The 21,060-nt window shown below is 37.5% G+C and overlaps 1 protein-coding gene across 18 annotated transcripts in view; it reads left to right on the top strand.

Annotated features, from left to right (window-relative positions):
- The window catches only part of unc80 (unc80, NALCN channel complex subunit), a 283,207-nt gene that overhangs the window by 148,167 nt on the left and 113,980 nt on the right, over positions 1–21,060 (top strand). For all 18 annotated transcript variants that reach the window (XR_011714624.1, XM_071677907.1, XM_071677920.1 and 15 more), the window contains 12 exons: positions 379–545; positions 1,352–1,489; positions 2,768–2,878; positions 5,368–5,529; positions 7,639–7,750; positions 7,931–8,124; positions 8,586–8,696; positions 11,041–11,270; positions 12,132–12,327; positions 13,154–13,254; positions 16,124–16,241; positions 19,450–19,592. Coding sequence is in view for 17 of the 18 variants with exons in the window: in XM_071677907.1 (XP_071534008.1) it covers positions 379–545; positions 1,352–1,489; positions 2,768–2,878; positions 5,368–5,529; positions 7,639–7,750; positions 7,931–8,124; positions 8,586–8,696; positions 11,041–11,270; positions 12,132–12,327; positions 13,154–13,254; positions 16,124–16,241; positions 19,450–19,592 (1,783 nt within the window). In the remaining variant the exon portion in view is untranslated. The remainder of the gene's footprint in view (positions 1–378; positions 546–1,351; positions 1,490–2,767; positions 2,879–5,367; positions 5,530–7,638; positions 7,751–7,930; positions 8,125–8,585; positions 8,697–11,040; positions 11,271–12,131; positions 12,328–13,153; positions 13,255–16,123; positions 16,242–19,449; positions 19,593–21,060) is intronic.

Raw genomic sequence — 21,060 nt, 5'->3', positions numbered from 1 at the left:
GCACCTGCTATATTACCCCATGACATCATCAGTAAAGTAGCACTTTGTGGAGTGACATTGGGTTGTTACATATTTGTGTTTACTGAGGTTTTTTTGATATTTTCAGTTGTGTGACCATCATCTACATTTGAAAATTCTTGTCACCTGCATAAAAATACCATCCTTCATATTATGACACTAGTTAGTTTGTAAGGAAAATGAGGATATTTTTGAGGTAAACCTTGAGAAACCTGTTTCAGCAAAATCAAAGGCTAGTGTTCAAGTGGTTAACATAAATCATGAAACATCAGTGTTTCATTGGATGGTATGTCTTACATTTTGAATAATTCTAACACGGATGTAGATCTGTGATTATTTTCACAATATGAAAATTTACAGGAGAGGAGGCAGAAGCTGAGCTAGGTAGGAGTGGGTCCCACCATGTGTCTGTAGCACAGCAGTTGTTCCCTTCCTGCTTGTGTTCTGCAGTTCTAACCATCATACACTTACTGGATGACCCTGCTGTTACTCCAGATGGAATTGCCGTCTATGAAGCAGCTCAACAAGTTTGTATTTTTTCATATTTTTGTGTTTGCATGTTCATATTTACTTTATTTACGTGAAGCCATGAACATACTGAGGTAAACGTATTTACTTCATTAAGTTGATCGCCTCATTTACCCATGAAAGATCTATTACAGAAGATAAACGGTTCTTTTTCTCTGCTTCTTTTCCTTGACCGTTAATTACTTTAAGAGCACTTGGTGATTTGTCATGTGCTTAGATTGTTACCATCCTTTTGGCAGGACAGATTTTTATATTTATTTTAAATTGATTTATGTATGTTTCTGTACGTTCTTTTGTACTTTTTGTTCTTGCTTATGCATCAGTCATTCTTTTCTTATTATGTTTTTCATTGTGGTTGTGATTACTGCTTCTTTAATATGACTTTAAGACCAGCATAAAAAATTCCACTACAGGGTTATTTGATATTCACTTAGTTCTGTTTTACTTTGAGATGTAGCAGCTTTGTATAACCAAAGTATTTGAGGAAGATTATATACTTAGCCTGCTGTGACTTGGGGAAAACATGTTGATGATGTATGGTGGCAAATATTCAGCAGTCTATTATAATGGGTATTGTAATAACATGGGTGTTATGACCATGCAGAACTTTCATGAATTTAAGATGAACAATTAGATATTAGTATTATCAAAAAGTATTTGATAATGCCAAGTGGTAATGACTCACAGTGCATGATAATTTCAGTTTTCGTGTCATAGCTTTTGTGCTTTACTTTATATGATTAAACCTCTTAAAAGTGCCATTTGCTTATGGTTCTAACCAACATTTTGCTTTATGCTTGCTTAGGTGATTTGGTCTTGCTTAGTAGAGGACTCAGCTTTGTTCCTGAGGTTCTTCTTGGAGAAGCTAACTCGGGAGCGCCAAGATGTCATGGTTCGGCTTCTCCGCCGCTTGGTTCGCTTCATACCTCGGTTGCCTTCTCAGGTATTATTTCTTCTATGCATTATCTTCAGCATTGAAGAGATCATCTTTTTTTTAATCAGAATAGACTTCCACCAAATTGTCTATAGGAAGACCAAATAGAAATTGGACAAATATGCACTAATTTATAAACCAGTATCTAAGCAAAATCAAGGGTTGTATCCTTAATTTTGCATTGAGAAGTCCATGATTTATAGTTATACTTTAGGTAGTAGTAGAAGTAAGAATACTTTAGGTAGTAGTAGAGGTAAGGACAGTGCCTAACAGAACTGTAAATAACTGCATAATAAACAAATATCTGAGCTACACTCATTAGGAAGAAATATTGGATTTTTTTTTCATTATTTAAATAAGTGATGTGAGTAGAATGACCTCAAAATATACAGGAAACATTTAAGGGAAAAAGTCATACGATAAGTGATTTCACAAATAATCTGGATGGGAAAGCCTTTCTTACAAATGACTGCAAGGAATGGGGGCTACAAATTTTCCTCTCATGTATTATCTATCTCTTTCAAAAGTAGGAACAGAGCAAGGAGACAAGTAAGGGCTTTTCTTCATGGGCTCAGACTTGGGTGTCTTAATGTATTTCATTGTAACTAGGGTGAAAAGAAGTGAGAGATAAGTACTCTGATGAGAGAAACCTGGATGATCTGGCTTTCAGTGAAACAGTTGACAGATATAGGGACAGAGTGGTTTGGGAATGTTCAAAGGTCTGGGGTTAATTAAAGGACAAGAGGAAAGGGTGTGGCATCCCTGTTGAGGAATGAGCTGTTGGGACTGTTTCAAAGAGTGCAAGGAAGTGGGTTCAAGGTTAATGTGGGTTAGAGTGTTTATGGACTGGTTGGTGAGGGAAGTAAATGAGAAGGTCTTAGAACAAGTGGTTGCAAGACATTCTGCTGAAGGTAGGGGTGAGGGGGTAAAGGAGATGAATCATTTGTTTGCAGATAACATGACCATGGTTTCCCTTACAGCCATTCTTAGAACAGCCTAGACGTTATGATGATTAGATGACAGGGTTATACTGTACCAGTGACACTGATAGTGAAAATTATACTTTATCTATCAATAATTTTGCTTGTTAAATCTTTATAACATCTGAAAACTTGAAATCTACAACTCTTGAGATCTTTATAACATCTGAAAACTTGAAATCTACAATACTAGAAATCTTTATAACATCTGAAAACTTGAAATCTACAACACTATTGACTCAGAAAATATCTTTATTTCTGCAAATTTCTGTAAATCTACAACCTGGCTAATGATCTTTGATTTCAGGCAGCCTTTGCCCTTTATAACTACATGGTTGGGTATGTCATGTTTTATGTTCGAAGTCCCCAAGAGGCTTCACAGGACCACATTGCATCTGCTTTGTCAATTCTATGGACGGTGAGTTTTTAGCTTTTTGGATCCTCTTATATATATCCAGTGGCAGTTAATCCCTCCAATTGTTGTTTTAAGTTGTTGTGTTTAATATTAGAAAATGCTATTAATGCTGCATGGAGTAAGTTTTGTTCATTTGAGAGGTTATATTCCTTCTTTGTGCAAAATTTTAAGCACTAGTCTGGACCAGATTTGAGTAGTGCCATATTAACTAGATGCAAAATGAACCCTTAAAAATGAAGATGTTTCAGAATGTCTTTGAGGATATGCTGCTGTGATTTAACACTCTGCAAGTGATGTTTCTTTGGTTGAGTTTTCTCTGTAATGTTAGCATGATTTGAGCTATTGTTTCAGTCTGTTAAGTTTCATCTTATTGTGCATTTTCTTATGCAAACCGATTATCATTTACTAAAGCTTATTTAGCACAAACATATTGTAGATGTCATTGTTTATTTCGTGTTGAGCTTTCACCCATAAATGATCGAGAAGAACTTTGTTCACTGGATAAGAAATGTCAGCAAATTTTGTTTCTTGTCAGTGACATTGATAAATGTAAAATTAAAGAATATATATGAAATGCTTAGCTAATATACCCTTATGGCTGTGGTTTAACGATGAAGTAAACTCATAGATTTCCCAGGGAGGGGGTGAGGAAGGTTTTGGAGGATGACATTCAGATTTCTGTTTCCCCTCCTGAAATGAAAGAAAAACATGTAAAAGTAAAGGATGAATATTAAATATTCTTTTTCTTTTGAGCAGTTACAATTATGTGATGTGTTACCTGAAATAATTTGGTATCAGATGTAAGTGTTTCAGATATTCACATAAAACCATTTAAGAAGGATTTTTTTTATGCAAAAATGTCCCCTTTCAGTGCAGATGGGAGAAGTATATCATCATGTATACTAGGAAAATTGTAGAAGGTATGGTTCTCAACTTACATTTGGAAATAACATCCTACTAACATGACAGGCTTGGAAGATTTTGCAAAGTACTACCTCCGAAATCCAAAAGTGTAATATGCACAAAAAGAGAGAACCCCTTAGACATATGGAACCCAAGACTCTTCATAACCTTGCTAGCTACCATCAGACACAGGATGGGATGCAGAGGAGGAAAATTTGAAATTGCACTGAACAAATATTATACAGAGTGCACCAGACTTGCCAGGCTGTGGGATTATTTTTACACAGTGACCCAGGAGAAAAAAATGTAGTTTTCGTGAATGACTTCTGTTATTTGGAGGAACTCTTTTGATATTTATCATTTGAGGAGAGTGAAGAAGAATAACTTTACAAATGTGAGAAAATAAGTGACTTAGATTTGTAAGCAGGATTATACAGAGAGGGGATTGGTATGCACAGGGACGTCATGCTTATGGAAGATATTATGTAATGATTGCTCCTGAAGTTCTCAATATTTTCCTGTAATGATTAAGGAATTTAGAAAAATGCCTCAAGTATCCTCCTCATATGTGCCAGCCACTCTCAGTCTTACATGTTCTTGCTGAGTGAAAGGTGTGATGTTTCATTTTATATTCATCATCAGTGTCATATCTGTAAATGAAACATGCAAGCATGTGAAAGGTGTGCATGGGACAGGGTGAATTGGAGCAATGAGGAATACAGGGGTGCAATGTGTTGCTAGTGGATTAAAGCAGGGCATATGAAGTGGCCCATGGAAGCCAGAGAAAGGTCCATGGAGCCTGTTTATGGATAGGGGCTATGGTTTCAGTGCATTATGCATGATGCCTAGATAATGGATGTTAGTGAATGAGACCTTTTTTTTCCTGCTCCTAGCACTACCTCACTTATGTTGGAAATTGAGATTAAGTAGGAAAGAAAGAAAAGAAAAGATGAATAAGAGTACATATGAAGTAAGAGTTGAGTTTTCTGTATTAAGGAAGAAACTTCTTTATTATCCTCCCTACACTTGCCAGCCAATCTCCTTGACACAATTTTTGTTCAAAAGGTGTATGATTTTTAGATGTATTCAAATTATGTACCACCAACGCTGAGCCTGTGTGTCATATGAGAGTATAGTAAGGAAATGAGCTCAATAAAAAGAAAAAAGGATAATTTCTGTAACTTCTTATTAAGAGCTGTCAGACACATCATTCATACCCTCTCCAGGCACTCACTTTGCACTGGGCCAGGCCAACATGAGGCTGATATACATGTTGCTAGTTGCACCTGGTGATATTGTAATGCAAGCATCTCACTGTATCGTGAATGGGGTTCTTTTTCTCTTGGAAATAAACTTTTGGAATCTTAATAAAACTTTGTGTATTTTCTCGTAATTATGAGTGGTAATTTGTATTTTTTTTGGTTCTTATGAATGGTAATTTGTCATTTCATGATAGACTTCTTCCTCTTTTTTCACATTCCGAGATTACATTTCCAGACCATGCCTGCTTTTGTAGGGTTAATCCAATGAAGATCAGTAACCAAACTTTTGTATTTACTTTTAAGTAACCTATGATGTTTCATCTTCAGGTTGTTCCCAGCATCCAGGGCATTCTCTTCAAGGACATTAAGCAGATTTTCAGGAAGGAGCAATGTGACTCTGCCTTACTGGTGACAGCTAATGTTCCATCTGCCAAAAAGATAATTGTTCATGACCCAGGTGGTGTTGATGGAGGTGGCATTCCATCCCAGGTCAGTTGTTTATGCATCATAATTTGATTTATTATTACTCTCAGTTCCTTTGTAACCACGGTCAGAGCAAGGTGAAGTGATGTGGGGAAGGGACATGTTGTCTGTGGCCTTGTTCAGGCATATGAAGTGGTTGGGAGAAACCACAGAGTTGGTCTTTGGGGTTTGGCTGTGAATGTTGGGCTCTGTTTTAAGTACAATATGCATGATAATTATGCATAATTTATTAGAATGGTAATTGCCAATACATGTAAAAACAAAAAATAGAATAGACGTGGATGTTGACACTTTACCATACCCTTCCCTGATACATCATATCAAGAGGATTTTTAATATTAATGATTTACTAGTCAGTATCAAAACTGCTTTCAATTACATAGACATGGAGATGTAAAGAAGAGTATATATAGCATATAATAGACCCAGATTAGAATGTGCAGCACTCGTTTGTTAAATGTTCTTGAGGGTATTGCTCAAGAAAGGCCAGAGGCTGAAAACAAGGACTTTGATAAGTATGGAAATCAAACTATAGGAAGAGGCTAGCAGTTTTGGAATTTCTTTCATTGGAAAAGAAAAGGAAGAAGGAGGCTAAACAGTATTATCTTTGTTACATATCTTTCTGGAACAGGTTGAGAAGAGACTGAAAATGCACATGGTATGAATAAGGTTTAAAGACTGTATAGTAAAAAAAGTTTAAGAGATGGAGCCCCATAAATGTTAGACTCCTCCTTGTAGTCTCAATAAGAAATGAGATACATTTTTTTGATAATTATAAAACTAACAGTATCAGAGCCTGCCAGATGAAAAAAAGAATTCATACCTATAAGGCATGAATTACAGATGTTGAAATACAAGTTGGCTTTGCTGTGATGCTAAACTCTTAAGCTGCTTTGACAATATTCAGAGAATGTGCTTCTTTACTAGGTTGCACCTGAATTTTAACCAAATGTAAGGCTACATGATTTACAGTTCTTACACTATTTCATGAAAATATTTTTTATGTGATGCAGTAATTGAGGATACTCTGGCCCAGTTTGGAAGCTTTTTTCTTTGTCTTCATGTTTTACCATTTATTGATAATCTGTTGATAACAGTTTTTTAAGAAATGTAATATTTTTCACCATCTGATATTGTTTTTAGGAAATTTTAGTGTCGCATGTGGTAAATTCATGGTCTTTTTATGACAGAAAAGTAGTGAAAAAGTCAAAGTAGCAACCTTAATTTTTTAATGTACACTCCACAGGGGAATTGCCTGAAACATCCAAATACACAACTAAAACGTTAATGTAAAAGAACAAATCCCCAAGACCTTGGAAAAACAAGCTTTGGAAATATCATAAGTAGGATGGCTGGAACTCCTACCGTTAACAAAATCTTTATTGCATTAATGCCTCAGTTTTATCCCTTTTGAACGTATTGAAATCATAGTTTAGCCATTGTAATTGCTGATGGAGCAGAAATTCAAAGTGCTAGTTGGTACTTCCCCATTTTCTCTCTGTCTTTCTTGCATTTTATTTCTAGTTTGGGCTGTATACTCTCTTTCAAAAAAAAATTCGAGGCACAGTTACAAAAGACTTACTGTTAAATGTTGTAAGAAGCTAATGAAATGGAATGTGTGAATTTAGGGATTGGATAAGGGATGATGAAACTAATTATGCACTATATACTGATACTGTAAGCTAGAAATGATCATAGAACTGAAGGATTGACTCAAAAAATCTGAAAGGGAATTGAAATGAGGAGAGCAGTTAGGAGTAAAAAGGGGACTAAGATACAGAAATGAAAATGGACTGGTTTAGAAATGATTTGTGTACAGTAATAAGGTTAGAAAAGATAGAAATATATCAAAAACATTCATATTCCGTGCACAGTTTACTGAGATGTTAGGTGCTAGTAGGTTTGATAGAAGTAATCTATATTCTTGAATTCCAGTTAAAAGTTCTAAAGCATAGACAACTTTAAACTTTTACGAGTCTAGAGATGCCATTGATAAAAGCATTTCCCCATTTCCACTGGGTTTTATATTCAATTAATTGTTGATGATTTTTAGATAACTGTCAAATTTAAGTTTCCCATTCATAGTATAATCCTGTTTCATATCATTGGTTGCAGTTCCCTATCCAGGAGGATACTCAGTTTTGCCAAATTCTGCAAGAGAGCCTTGACTTCTTTGGGATACCTGAGAATGACCAAAAGTGTTATTTCCTTGTGGACCATAAAACCAGTAAGTAGTAACTGATGACCTTAAAATCTGTAAGCAGTCTTTTACTATACATTTGATAAAGGCTTTTTAAAGAGCTGTTGAATGGTGATTTTTACATCTGGATTGTGATAGATGAAGTTATTAAGATTTATTTGTTTTTTAGTGCAACTTTCTGGCCGTAATTTTGCCTTTTTACCCCAGACCAGATCCATAACCTTCAGTCCTATGTGCGTGACTTCTACTTTTTCAAGAGGGCACAGTATCCACAGTTACTAATGATTCACATGGAACCAGAGGCTGCTTATGATGCACTTCAGAGGCAGGCATTTACACTGAAATTACTTGAGATTGGCAAGGTGCTCATGGCTTGGTCCATTCTGAAGCGACCTGATCAGGTATGATGAAAAATAATGAAATATTTTGTTGTTTTCTCTCACTGAGTAGCTTTTTACTTGACAGTAAGATGCAGTATATACATTTCTTATTTTTTCATATTGATATTTCCAACACATCCACCCAATTCCATACTTTTTAATTTAGGGGCCATGCCTCACATCCGTACAACACCACTGGAATTACTGTATCACAAAACGTATCTATGTTTCTTTCCACACCCACTCTCCAATTCACTCAGGACTTTTGCCCTCCCCCTCACACACCCTATGGTTAAGCTCTTCTCTCATAGGACTTAAAATTTTGCTTGAAAAAGCAAAGAGGATAAAAGTTTGACATTTGGGACAAAAATTGTAAATTGAGAATAGAGACCAATTTTACAACTTTATAATGCATTACAAAATTAGTTGTATCAGTTTTTCGATTTAACAGGTGCTTACTTCACTGGTTCTTTTCCTTTCAGATGGCTCAGCGCGTATTTTTCTTGCATGAAGAGTTAACTAAGCTACCCTCTTTCCCACGGAAAGCTTTAGAGGCTGACTTCAACCTCTATAAGGGTGGTGCAATGGGAAAGGTATTTTAAGCTTGTTCAAATCATTGCATGAGTTTTGATTTTGGAATGAAATGTCCAAGTGAATAACATGTTCATGTTTGGATTGATGTTAACCTCTAAGTGATACCAGTTTATGAGGTCATCATGTATTTATTTCTTTTATATTTCATTTTACAGTTTCTTAATTCAGTTACTTATCTCTGACCTCTCCCTCTCATTTTCCAACCCTGGTGACTGTGGATATATGCTGGTATTAACCAATCTCATGCACACATTCTAGGGACTGGAAATTCCAGAAGTTTTGATCCTTTCTTATCCAGTCACATACAAAAGTCGACATCAAAACTGGGCCATAATTTGAACGGAAAGAGGTTAATGAAAAGGAAAATGAAGAGACAAAGAACTACATCAAGACTGGGCCATAATTTGGACTGAAAGAGGTTAATGAAAAGGAAAATGAAGAGACAAGGAATATTATTTAGGAATTTTAGAGGAAATGGAAAGCCTGTTTCATAAAAAGTGCCAGGTCATAGTTACTGGGAAAGACATGAAAGTGTAGAGTTCCAAAGCTTCGAGGTGTAGGAAAAGAAACAATTATCAAAACAGCCAACCCATGAGTTGCCAATAGCTACACATTTAGCATGTGATGCAGCAGCTTGCTGATTATTGCATGGTCTAGCTAGTGGTGAGGACTCACAAGCAGCTAGCTATTGGGAGCAAAAACCAAAGTAATACCTATAGAAGACGGAACGTGAATCATCATTACAACAAAAGGGGCAAGCGGATCAAGTTTTGAAGTTGGCTGGGGAGATTTAATAAGTCAGACTGCTTTCAACTCAACTCTGTCAAGAAAGGATGCAGAGCTAGAACCACTCCAGATGTGAGAGCAGTACTCCATGCAAAGACAAATCCGTCCTTTATATAAACAGATCATTTGTACAAGAGAAAAGAAATTTCAACACCCAAATAAGACTCTCAGTTTCATAGAGGCAGACTTAGCTATTTCTGTAATGTGGGGTTTCCAAGATAGTATGGATGTTACAGTAATGCCAAGTATGTTCATTGAGTCAAGAGGTAGAATCATGGAAGCATCGAAGAAGGGAGGAGAATTTTGAGGAATTTTTGATTGAGAGATAAGCAGAAACTGGGTCTTGGGGACATTAGACTTAACCAGGTTTTGTCAGCACCACAGATATTCTGTCTCATTTTATTGAGGAAGTTGTGTTGAGACAAGATGCAGATCGAGTGAGAGGGGTGGAATTGAAGGATGTGGAGAAATTCAGTGTTATCAGTATATATGAGTGCATTTGTGGATTTAAGTTTTCCAATCTGTTTTTTTATAGCTGAAGTTGCCAAGTAGATTTATTTACATACAGTCATGATGGTGCACTTAGGCCATCTTGATTGTGCATTCATCATTTTTTTTATAAATATATTCTGTCTCATCTGATGTTCCATGGTGAACAGATTTAAGGTCTCTTAGTATGTACTCTTTTGTGTATATGCTCACACATACATACACATCAGGCCAAACCAGGTATCCATTTATTGACCAGCCCCAAGGGTAGGCTGTTGGGCCATTTCTGTGCCCAGGATTCAAATTGTGGAGGGCTCGGTCATGATTCATGGTCACCGGTGCAAACTACGATGGCACTGAAGTCCATGTGTGGTTATGTTGGGGAATGTTAGCTTAGTGCATGTCATTTGACTGAAACAGAGTATTCTGGAGAAAGGAAGTGACAGTTTCCACTATAGTTAGTTGGAAACTGAAATTAAACTCTTAGCTGCTTTAAAGAACAAGTGAATATTTTGATGTTGCTTTCATAGTGAAATATATTCTATTTTTTTCAACTATATATGCTGCTTCCTGCATTCAGAATATATATAAGAAAACTCTGAAATGTTTCTATCCCCAAAATCCCTATACCTTCATTTTCTGAAAACTTTTGAGATGTGCTCTAAGCATTTTCAGATATTTTTGCCTTTAGGTTTTAGAGCCTTTTAAAGAAGTATTTTTCCATTGCTTGCACTTTGGAAGATCAAAGGTTGCTGCAAAAAATATGCATACTGAAACCAAGGTTGAGGAAGAGGGGATGAGATAGAAGTTAGGAGAAACATTAAAAGATAGAAGTGGAAATAACATTTTCACTCATTATCATTTTCATTTTCTAATTTTGTTTCTCAGATGATTAATATTAGTTTTACTTATTAGCAGTGCATTATAACTGAAGAATCCATGTTACATTGGAATGTGATAATTTGCATGGATATATAGTTTTGAAAGAGTAATTTTTATTTTTTCATTAAATAGATGAAAAAAAATGATACAAAATGCTTGACAGTTATCATTTTGTATCCAATACAGGAAGTACGAGGACTTGATCAACTTCATAAATACATGTGGGTGCAGCTGGTCACCAGAATGTTTGAGGGTATGGCAGGTAACTTGACGTACACTACTGACCTTCACCTTTTCCTTAATGTGATAAATGGTGCTCTACTGCTACACTGTGAAGACTCTTCAATGCTGAGACTGTGTATGGCAGCTTACATTAATGCTGCCCATCACTTCAAGAACTTCTTTTCCACAAATGGGTTAGTACAATAAACTCTTCCTTAATAATGCTATTCAGAAAGCCCAAATTTTCATTACAGGATAGATTTGGAGACAATAGAGTTGATTAAAGTTGATATGGATGATGTATACACTGGACCCATCAGTCTGTGCCACTGAATTGAAAATAGAGTAATGATAACTGATACATAGATAGGTAATTGGGTGAGCCAGACTGTATGTTCCTAAAGGACTTGAGCATACATATTTTACCAGGACGCTTTCCCACCAGCTTCAGTAACCATGAAGCAGTTCACGCTACAGAGGGTCTGCAGTCATGAGTTTAAGATGCTTGTGCCAGGTGTAGACACACCTCTCAAAATTTGCTCCCTGTGTTTTAAGGATACCATGCTTTCTTTAATGAGTAGAGGCAGGTATAGATGGCAGACATCACCCTAGCTCTAATTAGCCCACAGAAATATCAACAAGCCTTAGATACTAAAAGATAACCATAGGTGAAAAATACAATGAACTTCACCACCCAGGCCTGTGCATTACTGCACAGTGTAAACACGAGATTATGTGAGTTTCATAGAATGAAAATGGCCAACTGTTATACCTAAGAATCATAAGTGCTTATCATGATAACGTGAATATAGACATTTGATTATTGTAAGGTTGAATTAGGGTGCATATCAGGGAAGTGAATGGTTCAGAATACTGTAGAGTATGTAAAGATGATAGGGTGAATGTGGATGACTTAATTTGCCTGGTATGAGTAAAACTTTATTCACAGAGAATCTTCTAGGTACATCTTGCTTTTAACATAGATCATGATAGATACAGATACAAATGATTTTAATATATTTGTGTTGCACTAAAATATTTCACCTTTTTTTCAGGTATCTGCATATCATGCCCACCATTTTGCGAGTGTACAGTAATTACCAGAGCAATAAGATGGTGGTAATGGTGGTGGAGTTCATAGTGAAACAGCTGTACATCCTTCACCGTAAACCTTTCATCCTGCAGATGCTAGGCTCCGTTGCTCCAATTCTAGATATGGATGAAACTGCCGTATATGGAGATGCCAATAAGGTTTGTATTCTTTTCTTAGGAATTGGAAAATGTTGGAGACTAAGGAGTAATATGTACCATTTTCTATTAATCTGATATTTGATTGTTGTCAACTTTGGTAATTTATAAGGTAATTTATATTTATATTTATATTTTTATATATTTTTTTTTTTTTTTTTTTTTTTTTTTTTTTTTTTTATACTTTGTCGCTGTCTCCCGCGTTTGCGAGGTAGCGCGAGGAAACAGACGAAAGAAATGGCCCAACCCCCATACACACGTACATACACACGTCCACACACGCAAATATACATACCTACACAGCTTTCCATGGTTTACCCCAGACGCTTCACATGCCTTGATTCAATCCACTGACAGCACGTCAACCCCTGTATACCACATCGCTCCAATTCACTCTATTCCTTGCCCTCCTTTCACCCTCCTGCATGTTCAGGCCCCAATCACACAAAATCTTTTTCACTCCATCTTTCCACCTCCAATTTGGTCTCCCTCTTCTCCTCGTTCCCTCCACCTCCGACACATATATCCTCTTGGTCAATCTTTCCTCACTCATTCTCTCCATGTGCCCAAACCATTTCAAAACACCCTCTTCTGCTCTCTCAACCACGCTAATTTATAAGATTGTTACTATCTCTTAATACAGGATTACCATCCTATGATTTGGATCATATATGAGTATGATTATAGAATTTAGTTTTTAGATCAGTATTATCATAAGTAAACAGTTTTTCATGATGTTGCTCTGAAGTTAAAAGTATTTTGATGAATGATTTGAAGTTAGATGTTCTATAAACTTTCTTTTAACATCTAAGTATGAATTGATCAACAGATCCAGCCACGACGCTTGTTTGACTTACTGCTGTCCTTGGAACGCCACCATGAGGATCCTTTACACATCCTTGATCTTGTGACAGTTGAGAAACCTCTAAGGTTAGGTTCCCTTGCTGCAGGATTCTGGTGTTGGAGCATGAATTTTATCATTAATTTTGGTTTTACTTTACTTACCTATGGTTGACTGCATCCACATGTCCTGTAATATATGATGCTACCTTTGTAGTATTATGAATACCTTTAAATGATGTGTGATGACAGTAGATCATGAGAGGCTCATCATCCAAAAATTATGTCTTTTGACGACAGTCAAAGTCAGTAAGAAAATTCTTTTAGAGTCTCCTGCTGACATCATACATGATATTGAATGTGGTTGGGTCTCCAGTCATTTGTATGATTTACTGCTGGGTGGCCCATGGTTTATCCCAGATGTTTCACATTCCCTGTTTCAGTCCACTGACATCATGTCGACCCCAGTAAACTCCATTGTTCTAATTCACTCTATTCTGTGCATGCCTTTCACCCTCCTGCATGTTCAGTCCCCAATCACTCAAAATCTTTTTCACTCCATTTTTTTACCTCCATTTTAGTCTCCCACTTCTTCTTCCCTCCACCTCAGACACATACATCCTCTTTGTTAACCTTTCCCTGTATATTCTCTCCATATGTCCAAACCATTTCAACACACCCTCTTCTGCTCTTTCAGCCACACTCTTTTTATTACCACACATCTCCCTTACCCTTACATTACTTACTCTCATACCACCTCACACCTCATTTTTGCCCCCAAACATTTCATTTCCAACACATCCACCCACCTCTGCACAACCTATGTATATCCCATGCCTCACAACCATATAATATTGTTGGAACTTCTCTTCCTTCAAATATATCCATTTTTGCCCTCTTGAGATGTTCTCTCCTTCCACCCACTCTTCATTGCTCCCAGAGCCTTTGCCCCCTCCTCCACTCTATGACTTACTTCCACTTCCATGGTTCCATTTGCTGCCTAGTCCACTCCCAGATATCTAAAACCCTTCACTTCTGCCAATTTTTCTGCACCCAACATACATCCCAACTAACTTGTCCCTCAACCCTGGTGAACCCAGTAACGTTGCTGTTATTCACTTTTGTTTTCAACTTTCTCCTTTCGCACACTTTTCCAACCTCAGTCACCTACTTCTGCAGCTTCTCTCTTGAATCAGCCACCACTGCTGTATTATTGGTGAACACAATTGATACTCTTCCCAGGCCCTCTCATTCCAACAGACTACATACATAACTCCCCCTCCTCTCTCTCTCCAAAACTTGCATTTGCCTCCCTAACCACCCCATCCATAAACAGATTAAGCAACCATACATACATACATACATACGTACATACACACACACACACACACACATATATAAACATGTACATACTCATACTTGCTCACCTTCATCCATTCCTGGTTCCACTCCGCCCCACAGGAAACAGCAAAGCCACCCTCTGTGTCATCAAGGTAGTGCCAGGAAACAGACGAAGAAAGGCCACATCCATGCATGTAATGCGCCGAAACCTTAGCACCCTATCCACATCCAGGCCCTGCAGACCCTTTTATTTTTTACCCGGGACGTTTCACAACTCTTGGTTCAGTCCATTGATGGCACATTGTTCCAAGTTGCTCTGTTTTGTGCACACATTTCACCCTCCAGAATGTTCAGGCCCTGATTGCTCAAAAATTTTTTCACTTCATCCTTCCATTTTCAATTTGGTCTCCTGGTTCTCCTTGTTCCCTCCACTTCTGACACATATATCATCTTTGTCAACCTTTGCTCACTCATTCTCTCCATATGTCCAAACCATTTCAAAACCTCCACTGCTGTCTCATCCACACGCTTTTTATTTCCACACATCTCTCTTACTTGATCAGATCACCTCACACCAAATATTGTCCTCAAACATTTCATTTCCAGCACATCCACCCTACTCCGCATAACCCTATTTTTAGCCCATGCCTTGCAGCCATATGATATTGTTGGAACTACTATTTTTTCAAACATACTCATTTTTGCTCTCTGAGATGTATGTATTAGTGCATTACACATGATAGCTAGAGAATGGATGTTAGTGGATGTGGTCTTTCCTCCTATTCCTGGTGCTACCTCGCTAATGCAGGAAATGGTTATCAAGTATAATTTTTTCATACATATTCACCATTTCCTGCGTTAGCGAGATAACGCTAATAACAGAGGACTGAGCCTTAGAGGGAGTAGCCTCACTTAGCCCCCTTCTCTGTTCCTTCTTTTGGAAATTAAAAGAATGTGAGGGGGAGGGTTTCCAGCCTCCGCTCTCTCCCCTTTTATTCACCTTCTACGACATGTAGGGAATACATGGGAAATATTATTTCTCCCCTAACCCCAGGGATGCATATTTATGTATACTTGTATTCATATAATGTACTTCACCTTTAGAAGTATTTGATTTAGATTATAGATAATGTCTCATTAACTGAAACTGAAATGTATGATTGATCTTATTTGTTGGCAAATGGTTAAATTGGCAGAAATTTTGCCATACACAAAACAGTAAGATTCAGAGACATATCATTGAGACATTATTGGTATTATTAAGGAAGCATATGGAGTACAGAATATTTTGATGGGAATGTTCAAGATAATCTTGTGAAATAAGTACATTTCATTCTTTTGTCTGTCTGAATGTATGTGACAATTGGTAATTAAAGGAATGCAACAAAAAGTGAATAAACTCTTAGAAAATGAGATGTGTACTAAGTATAAATGAAGACTTCCTGTAGTCTTTGCAGGAGAGTGCATTCATAAACATTACTTTGATGAGAACCATAGTTTGTCTGGCATGGGGAACTTCACTATAGAAGCTTCTCTGATATTATATACAGTTTAGTATGAAAGAGCCTTCATACAGCATGACATACTGATGGCTTCTGTCACTTTCACGTACCATCAGAGCTCTGGATTTTTGCTACCATGAAGAGTCTGACTCGGTGTCTCTCCTGGAAGCCGTAGACATGTGCGTCACTGTTGTTGCTTATTCTGCAGACTCCAAGAGAGGTCATCAGATGCTGGTTAGTATTGCCATAGTCTGTTTAATCTTCTTTCAGTTTTCTGCATTTTATGAATCAATTATGCCTGAGTAGCATGTATTGTAACTTCCTCTAAATGGAGGAAGAAGTTTTAATAGGAGTTTTGCAGCAATTGCTTCTTCTACTAATACAGCCATGCTCTCACTATAGTGTTTTTACCGTTGAAAGTATCATCTCCATTGATGGGAAAGCAAGGTACCATGCCTCAGCACAGAGTGAGTGTCCTTATCTATTGCCTTACCTGAGAGGTGGACGAAACAGTCAAGGCTGAAATTTCTGAAATTAGAACTTTGAGTATATGTGTTCTGTCACTCTCTTTTTAGCCACCATGCAGTACTGAGATTGCTGTGAACTTGAATTTTGTGGTCAGGGTCCAAGGATTGCTATTTTCTTAGACTTAGTCTGCCTCAACATGACTAGTAAATCTTTTACAATTTAGTCTGCCTCAACATGACTGGTAAATCTTTTACAACTGGAAATGTTACCATGAAATTTAGAAGACAGAGGAGGAGATAGACAGATGGAGTAAAGGAGGTTTGGGTTATCATGACGATAAGTGTGCCTTAGAAAGAAAGAATTAGAGCATTGTAGTAAATGGAGATGATGCGCTATGAATGTGCTGTCGCAAGTCACAGGAAGTTGGTGGGGTAAAAGATGGCATAGTTTGTGAGGCATGGCTTTGGACACTGGTTGTTATCTTATATATGAGAGCTAGAGGCTGGATTAGTTGAAACAAGGCTTTTGAATATCTGTTCCCATTGCTACTGCAGTGTAGTCTTTCATGGAGTAGATCTTTTTCCAGTCCTTTTTTGTCTCTTTCTGCCTAACCCATCAACTCATGCAGACACTTGAGCAACAACAAGCAAGCAACCTTAATATTTGCATCCCTACAGAAAGCTACAGTCACCTTCCTAACCCTTGATAGCCATTAATCCAACCAGCTCCCTCCCATCATCTTGAATTGTCAGCTTCTCCATTCAACAAAACTCCAACCGTTCGAGGTATTACATACAACATGATTATAACATACTTGTAGCATTCACTTCCAATGTACATCACAAACATCAGCACAAAGGCCAAAAACTAAATGCCCACGGAACAATTGCTGGGGACAGATTATGCAAAAAAAAAAAAGGACACACTTAGTATCCTGTTTGCTTCACCCAAAACTACACCTCTCCTACCTGATCATATGATCTGTCAAAAGTAGATATTACAAAACTGCAAATTATACAAAGAGCACTTAGCACAATAGTTGACTGCCCATCATTCACATACATCAACACTTGCACAATGAAACAAAAATACTTCCAATGCAATCTCACCTCAAAGTGCTTGGCACTCAGTTCTTTCCAAAAACACTGTACCCTTCCACACAAATCATTTTATGGCCAACTTCCAATTAGATATAAAAAGATTACCTATTATTTTTATTATACTTAACCGCTGCCTCCCATGTCAGTGAGGTAGCACAAGGAAACAGACAAAGAATGGTCCAACCGCCCACAATCTTTTTCACTCCATCTTTCCACCTCCAATTTGGTCTCCCTCTTCTCCTCGTTCCCTCCACCTCCGACACATATATCCTCTTGGTCAATCTTTCCTCACTCATTCTCTCCATGTGCCCAAACCATTTCAAAACACCCTCTTCTGCTCTCTCAACCACGCTCTTTTTATTTCCACACATCTCTCTTACCCTTACGTTACTTACTCGATCAAACCACCTCACACCACACATTGTCCTCAAACATCTCATTTCCAGCACATCCATCCTCCTGCGCACAACTCTATCCATAGCCCACGCCTCGCAACCATACAACATTGTTGGAACCACTATTCCTTCAAACATACCCATTTTTGCTTTCCGAGATAATGTTCTCGACTTCCACACATTTTTCAAGGCTCCCAAAATTTTCGCCCCCTCCCCCACCCTATGATCCACTTCCGCTTCCATGGTTCCATCCGCTGACAGATCCACTCCCAGATATCTAAAACACTTCACTTCCTCCAGTTTTTCTCCATTCAAACTCACCTCCCAATTGACTTGACCCTCAACCCTACTGTACCTAATAACCTTGCTCTTATTCACATTTACTCTTAACTTTCTTCTTCCACACACTTTACCAAACTCAGTCACCAGCTTCTGCAGTTTCTCACATGAATCAGCCACCAGCGCTGTATCATCAGCGAACAACAACTGACTCACTTCCCAAGCTCTCTCATCCCCAACAGACTTCATACTTGCCCCTCTTTCCAAAACTCTTGCATTTACCTCCCTAACAACCCCATCCATAAACAAATTAAACAACCATGGAGACATCACACACCCCTGCCGCAAACCTACATTCACTGAGAACCAATCACTTTCCTCTCTTCCTACACGTACACATGCCTTACATCCTCGATAAAAACTTTTCACTGCTTCTAACAACTTGCCTCCCACACCATATATTCTTAATACCTTCCACAGAGCATCTCTATCACCTCTATCATATGCCTTCTCCAGATCCATAAATGCTACATACAAATCCATTTGCTTTTCTAAGTATTTCTCACATACATTCTTCAAAGCAAACACCTGATCCACACATCCTCTACCACTTCTGAAACCGCACTGCTCTTCCCCAATCTGATGCTCTGTACATGCCTTCACCCTCTCAATCAATACCCTCCCATATAATTTACCATATACACATATATATATGTATACATAAACACCCATACATGCACATATACATACATATACATTTCAGCATATACATGTCCCCTCCTCAACAAATAGGATATGGTCAGAACATGATACACTCATTACAATGTCCCAGCCAGCATTAAACAACTACCCTTTCAGTCCAGTCTTAAACTCCACCTCACCAGATGTACACCCATCTGAAACTACACTCGTCATGCATGTTTGAGTTACACTTTTTTTTTTGTCTCTTCTGGACACCACCCATTTTTCTGTCATTACAAACACTAAGTCACTGTATCAGGAAACCCGTCATGCCCAGTGTGTAACTTTCATAATGAAGATACTTACTTCTCAATTGACCTTTGCTAATGCTACAAATGCATGTATACTTCACTACCACACATATTGATCTATTGTCTTGCCTGGTGGACTTGGTTGGCTTTCTGTGTGCCAAAAGGGTAAGAAAATCTGAAAGTCTGTGCTCTATATCTTCTTTTACAGACCATTCTGGAGGCTATCTTGGGATTGGTGTTGCGCCACCTGCAGGCCACTGCTGGTCGTGATCTGCGTCAAGAAAAAGAAACTATCCACCACGTAGCTGTGGCTATGAAGACTCTTGTTACCAATAGTGAAGCATTGGCCAAGTAAGTTGTCTTGCCATAGTATGACTTTATAGACATCTTTCTACATCAAGAAGAAAAGGAATTTGACATGTCCTTTTGTTTCAGTAAGATATACTTTTGTTGATAATGTTAAAGGGTTCAGTCATGGACAATATCAGTGAAGACCAGTATTTGATTGGAACATTTAAAAGCCTTAAAATTAGGTAAAGACAAGAAAAGTGTAAGCGTTTATATTTGGTGAAAAATTCCTCTGATAAGGGGCTAGTTGTCTTTTATGTTTTGCAATCAATAAGTATGATCTCAGACTTAGAGATGTAGCTTGGGTTGAACATATGTTGTTTGAAGAAATATTAGTTTTTTGATATCAGTTTACTTATGATCCTCTCAGTGTGGTTTTGTGGTAGTAAGTCTGGCAACTTTTTGACTTCAGGGTCCCTTTCACAATATAATTCTTACAACTTGTTTCCATCAATATGGTTATCATAGTCTCATCCAGTTTTACCCTTCCCATCTTTAGTATTTTACGTTTTTCATGATTAATTCTTGTGGATTATTTGTCTGACTTCTGCTACATTTTACCATCCTCAGTAGAATTTGCAGTCTTCAGTATTGCACTTCATTCATGGCACTGGCATATCGGCAAACATATTTATGTAAGATTTAACTTCATTTGGTAAGGGAACTGCAAGAAAAAACAATTTTAACTGAAAACTTGCTGATGAGACCAAAATTATAAAGGCAGTGCAGAGATACAAAAAGAATCAGATGTCATGCATTATGGTAGTGGTCAGTCAAATGGTTATTAGGCTTCACTCTTATGGTACATTCTTTTTCTTTTGGCATCCAGTTTGTTTTTTTGGAAAAAACTGTCACTCTGTACTGCATTTAGAACATTTTTATTGCAGTTTAAGTTGCAGTTCATGCTGTAGGTTTTAAAAAAATGTCTTCTTGGTTCATCAGTTGTTCAAGAGCCTTGCAGTTCATGCTGCAGGTCTTAAAAATGTCTTTTTGGTTCATTAGTTGTTCAAGAGCCAAGTGCTCAGAGTTTCATTTGGGGTAGAGAGAAATTGCCCTTTGCCTGGCGTTGTGTTTAGGGATGTCAACAGCATCTGTGGAAATATGTGAAGCACAGAAGATGCATGCTTGTATTGATTTGATCCATCCAAAGTAAATGGGAATAGATTAATAGATAGTATTTTCTGAAGATTTTGAATATATCCTCACTTATGTCTTATATTTGTTAATTCACTGATAAAGTATTACTATGCATCTTGGTTAATATCAGCCAAGCTTTAAAACCATCTTTTGTTCCACATTTATTCAGTGTTAAAGGAATATAAAGATAGCTGATATTCACCTCACAGTCAGCACATCAGCTTAATTCTTAGGGTAATTAAATCTTGTATCAACCTTCCATTAGATAGTTCTTTTTCACTCATCTTGTACAGTATTCAGAGCCTCAATTATTTCTTTACCATACCACTTTCCC

This window comes from Panulirus ornatus, chromosome 26, assembly GCF_036320965.1.
Source record: "Panulirus ornatus isolate Po-2019 chromosome 26, ASM3632096v1, whole genome shotgun sequence".
NCBI lineage: Eukaryota > Metazoa > Arthropoda > Malacostraca > Decapoda > Palinuridae > Panulirus > Panulirus ornatus.
This window is presented reverse-complemented; position numbering and strand designations above follow the sequence as displayed.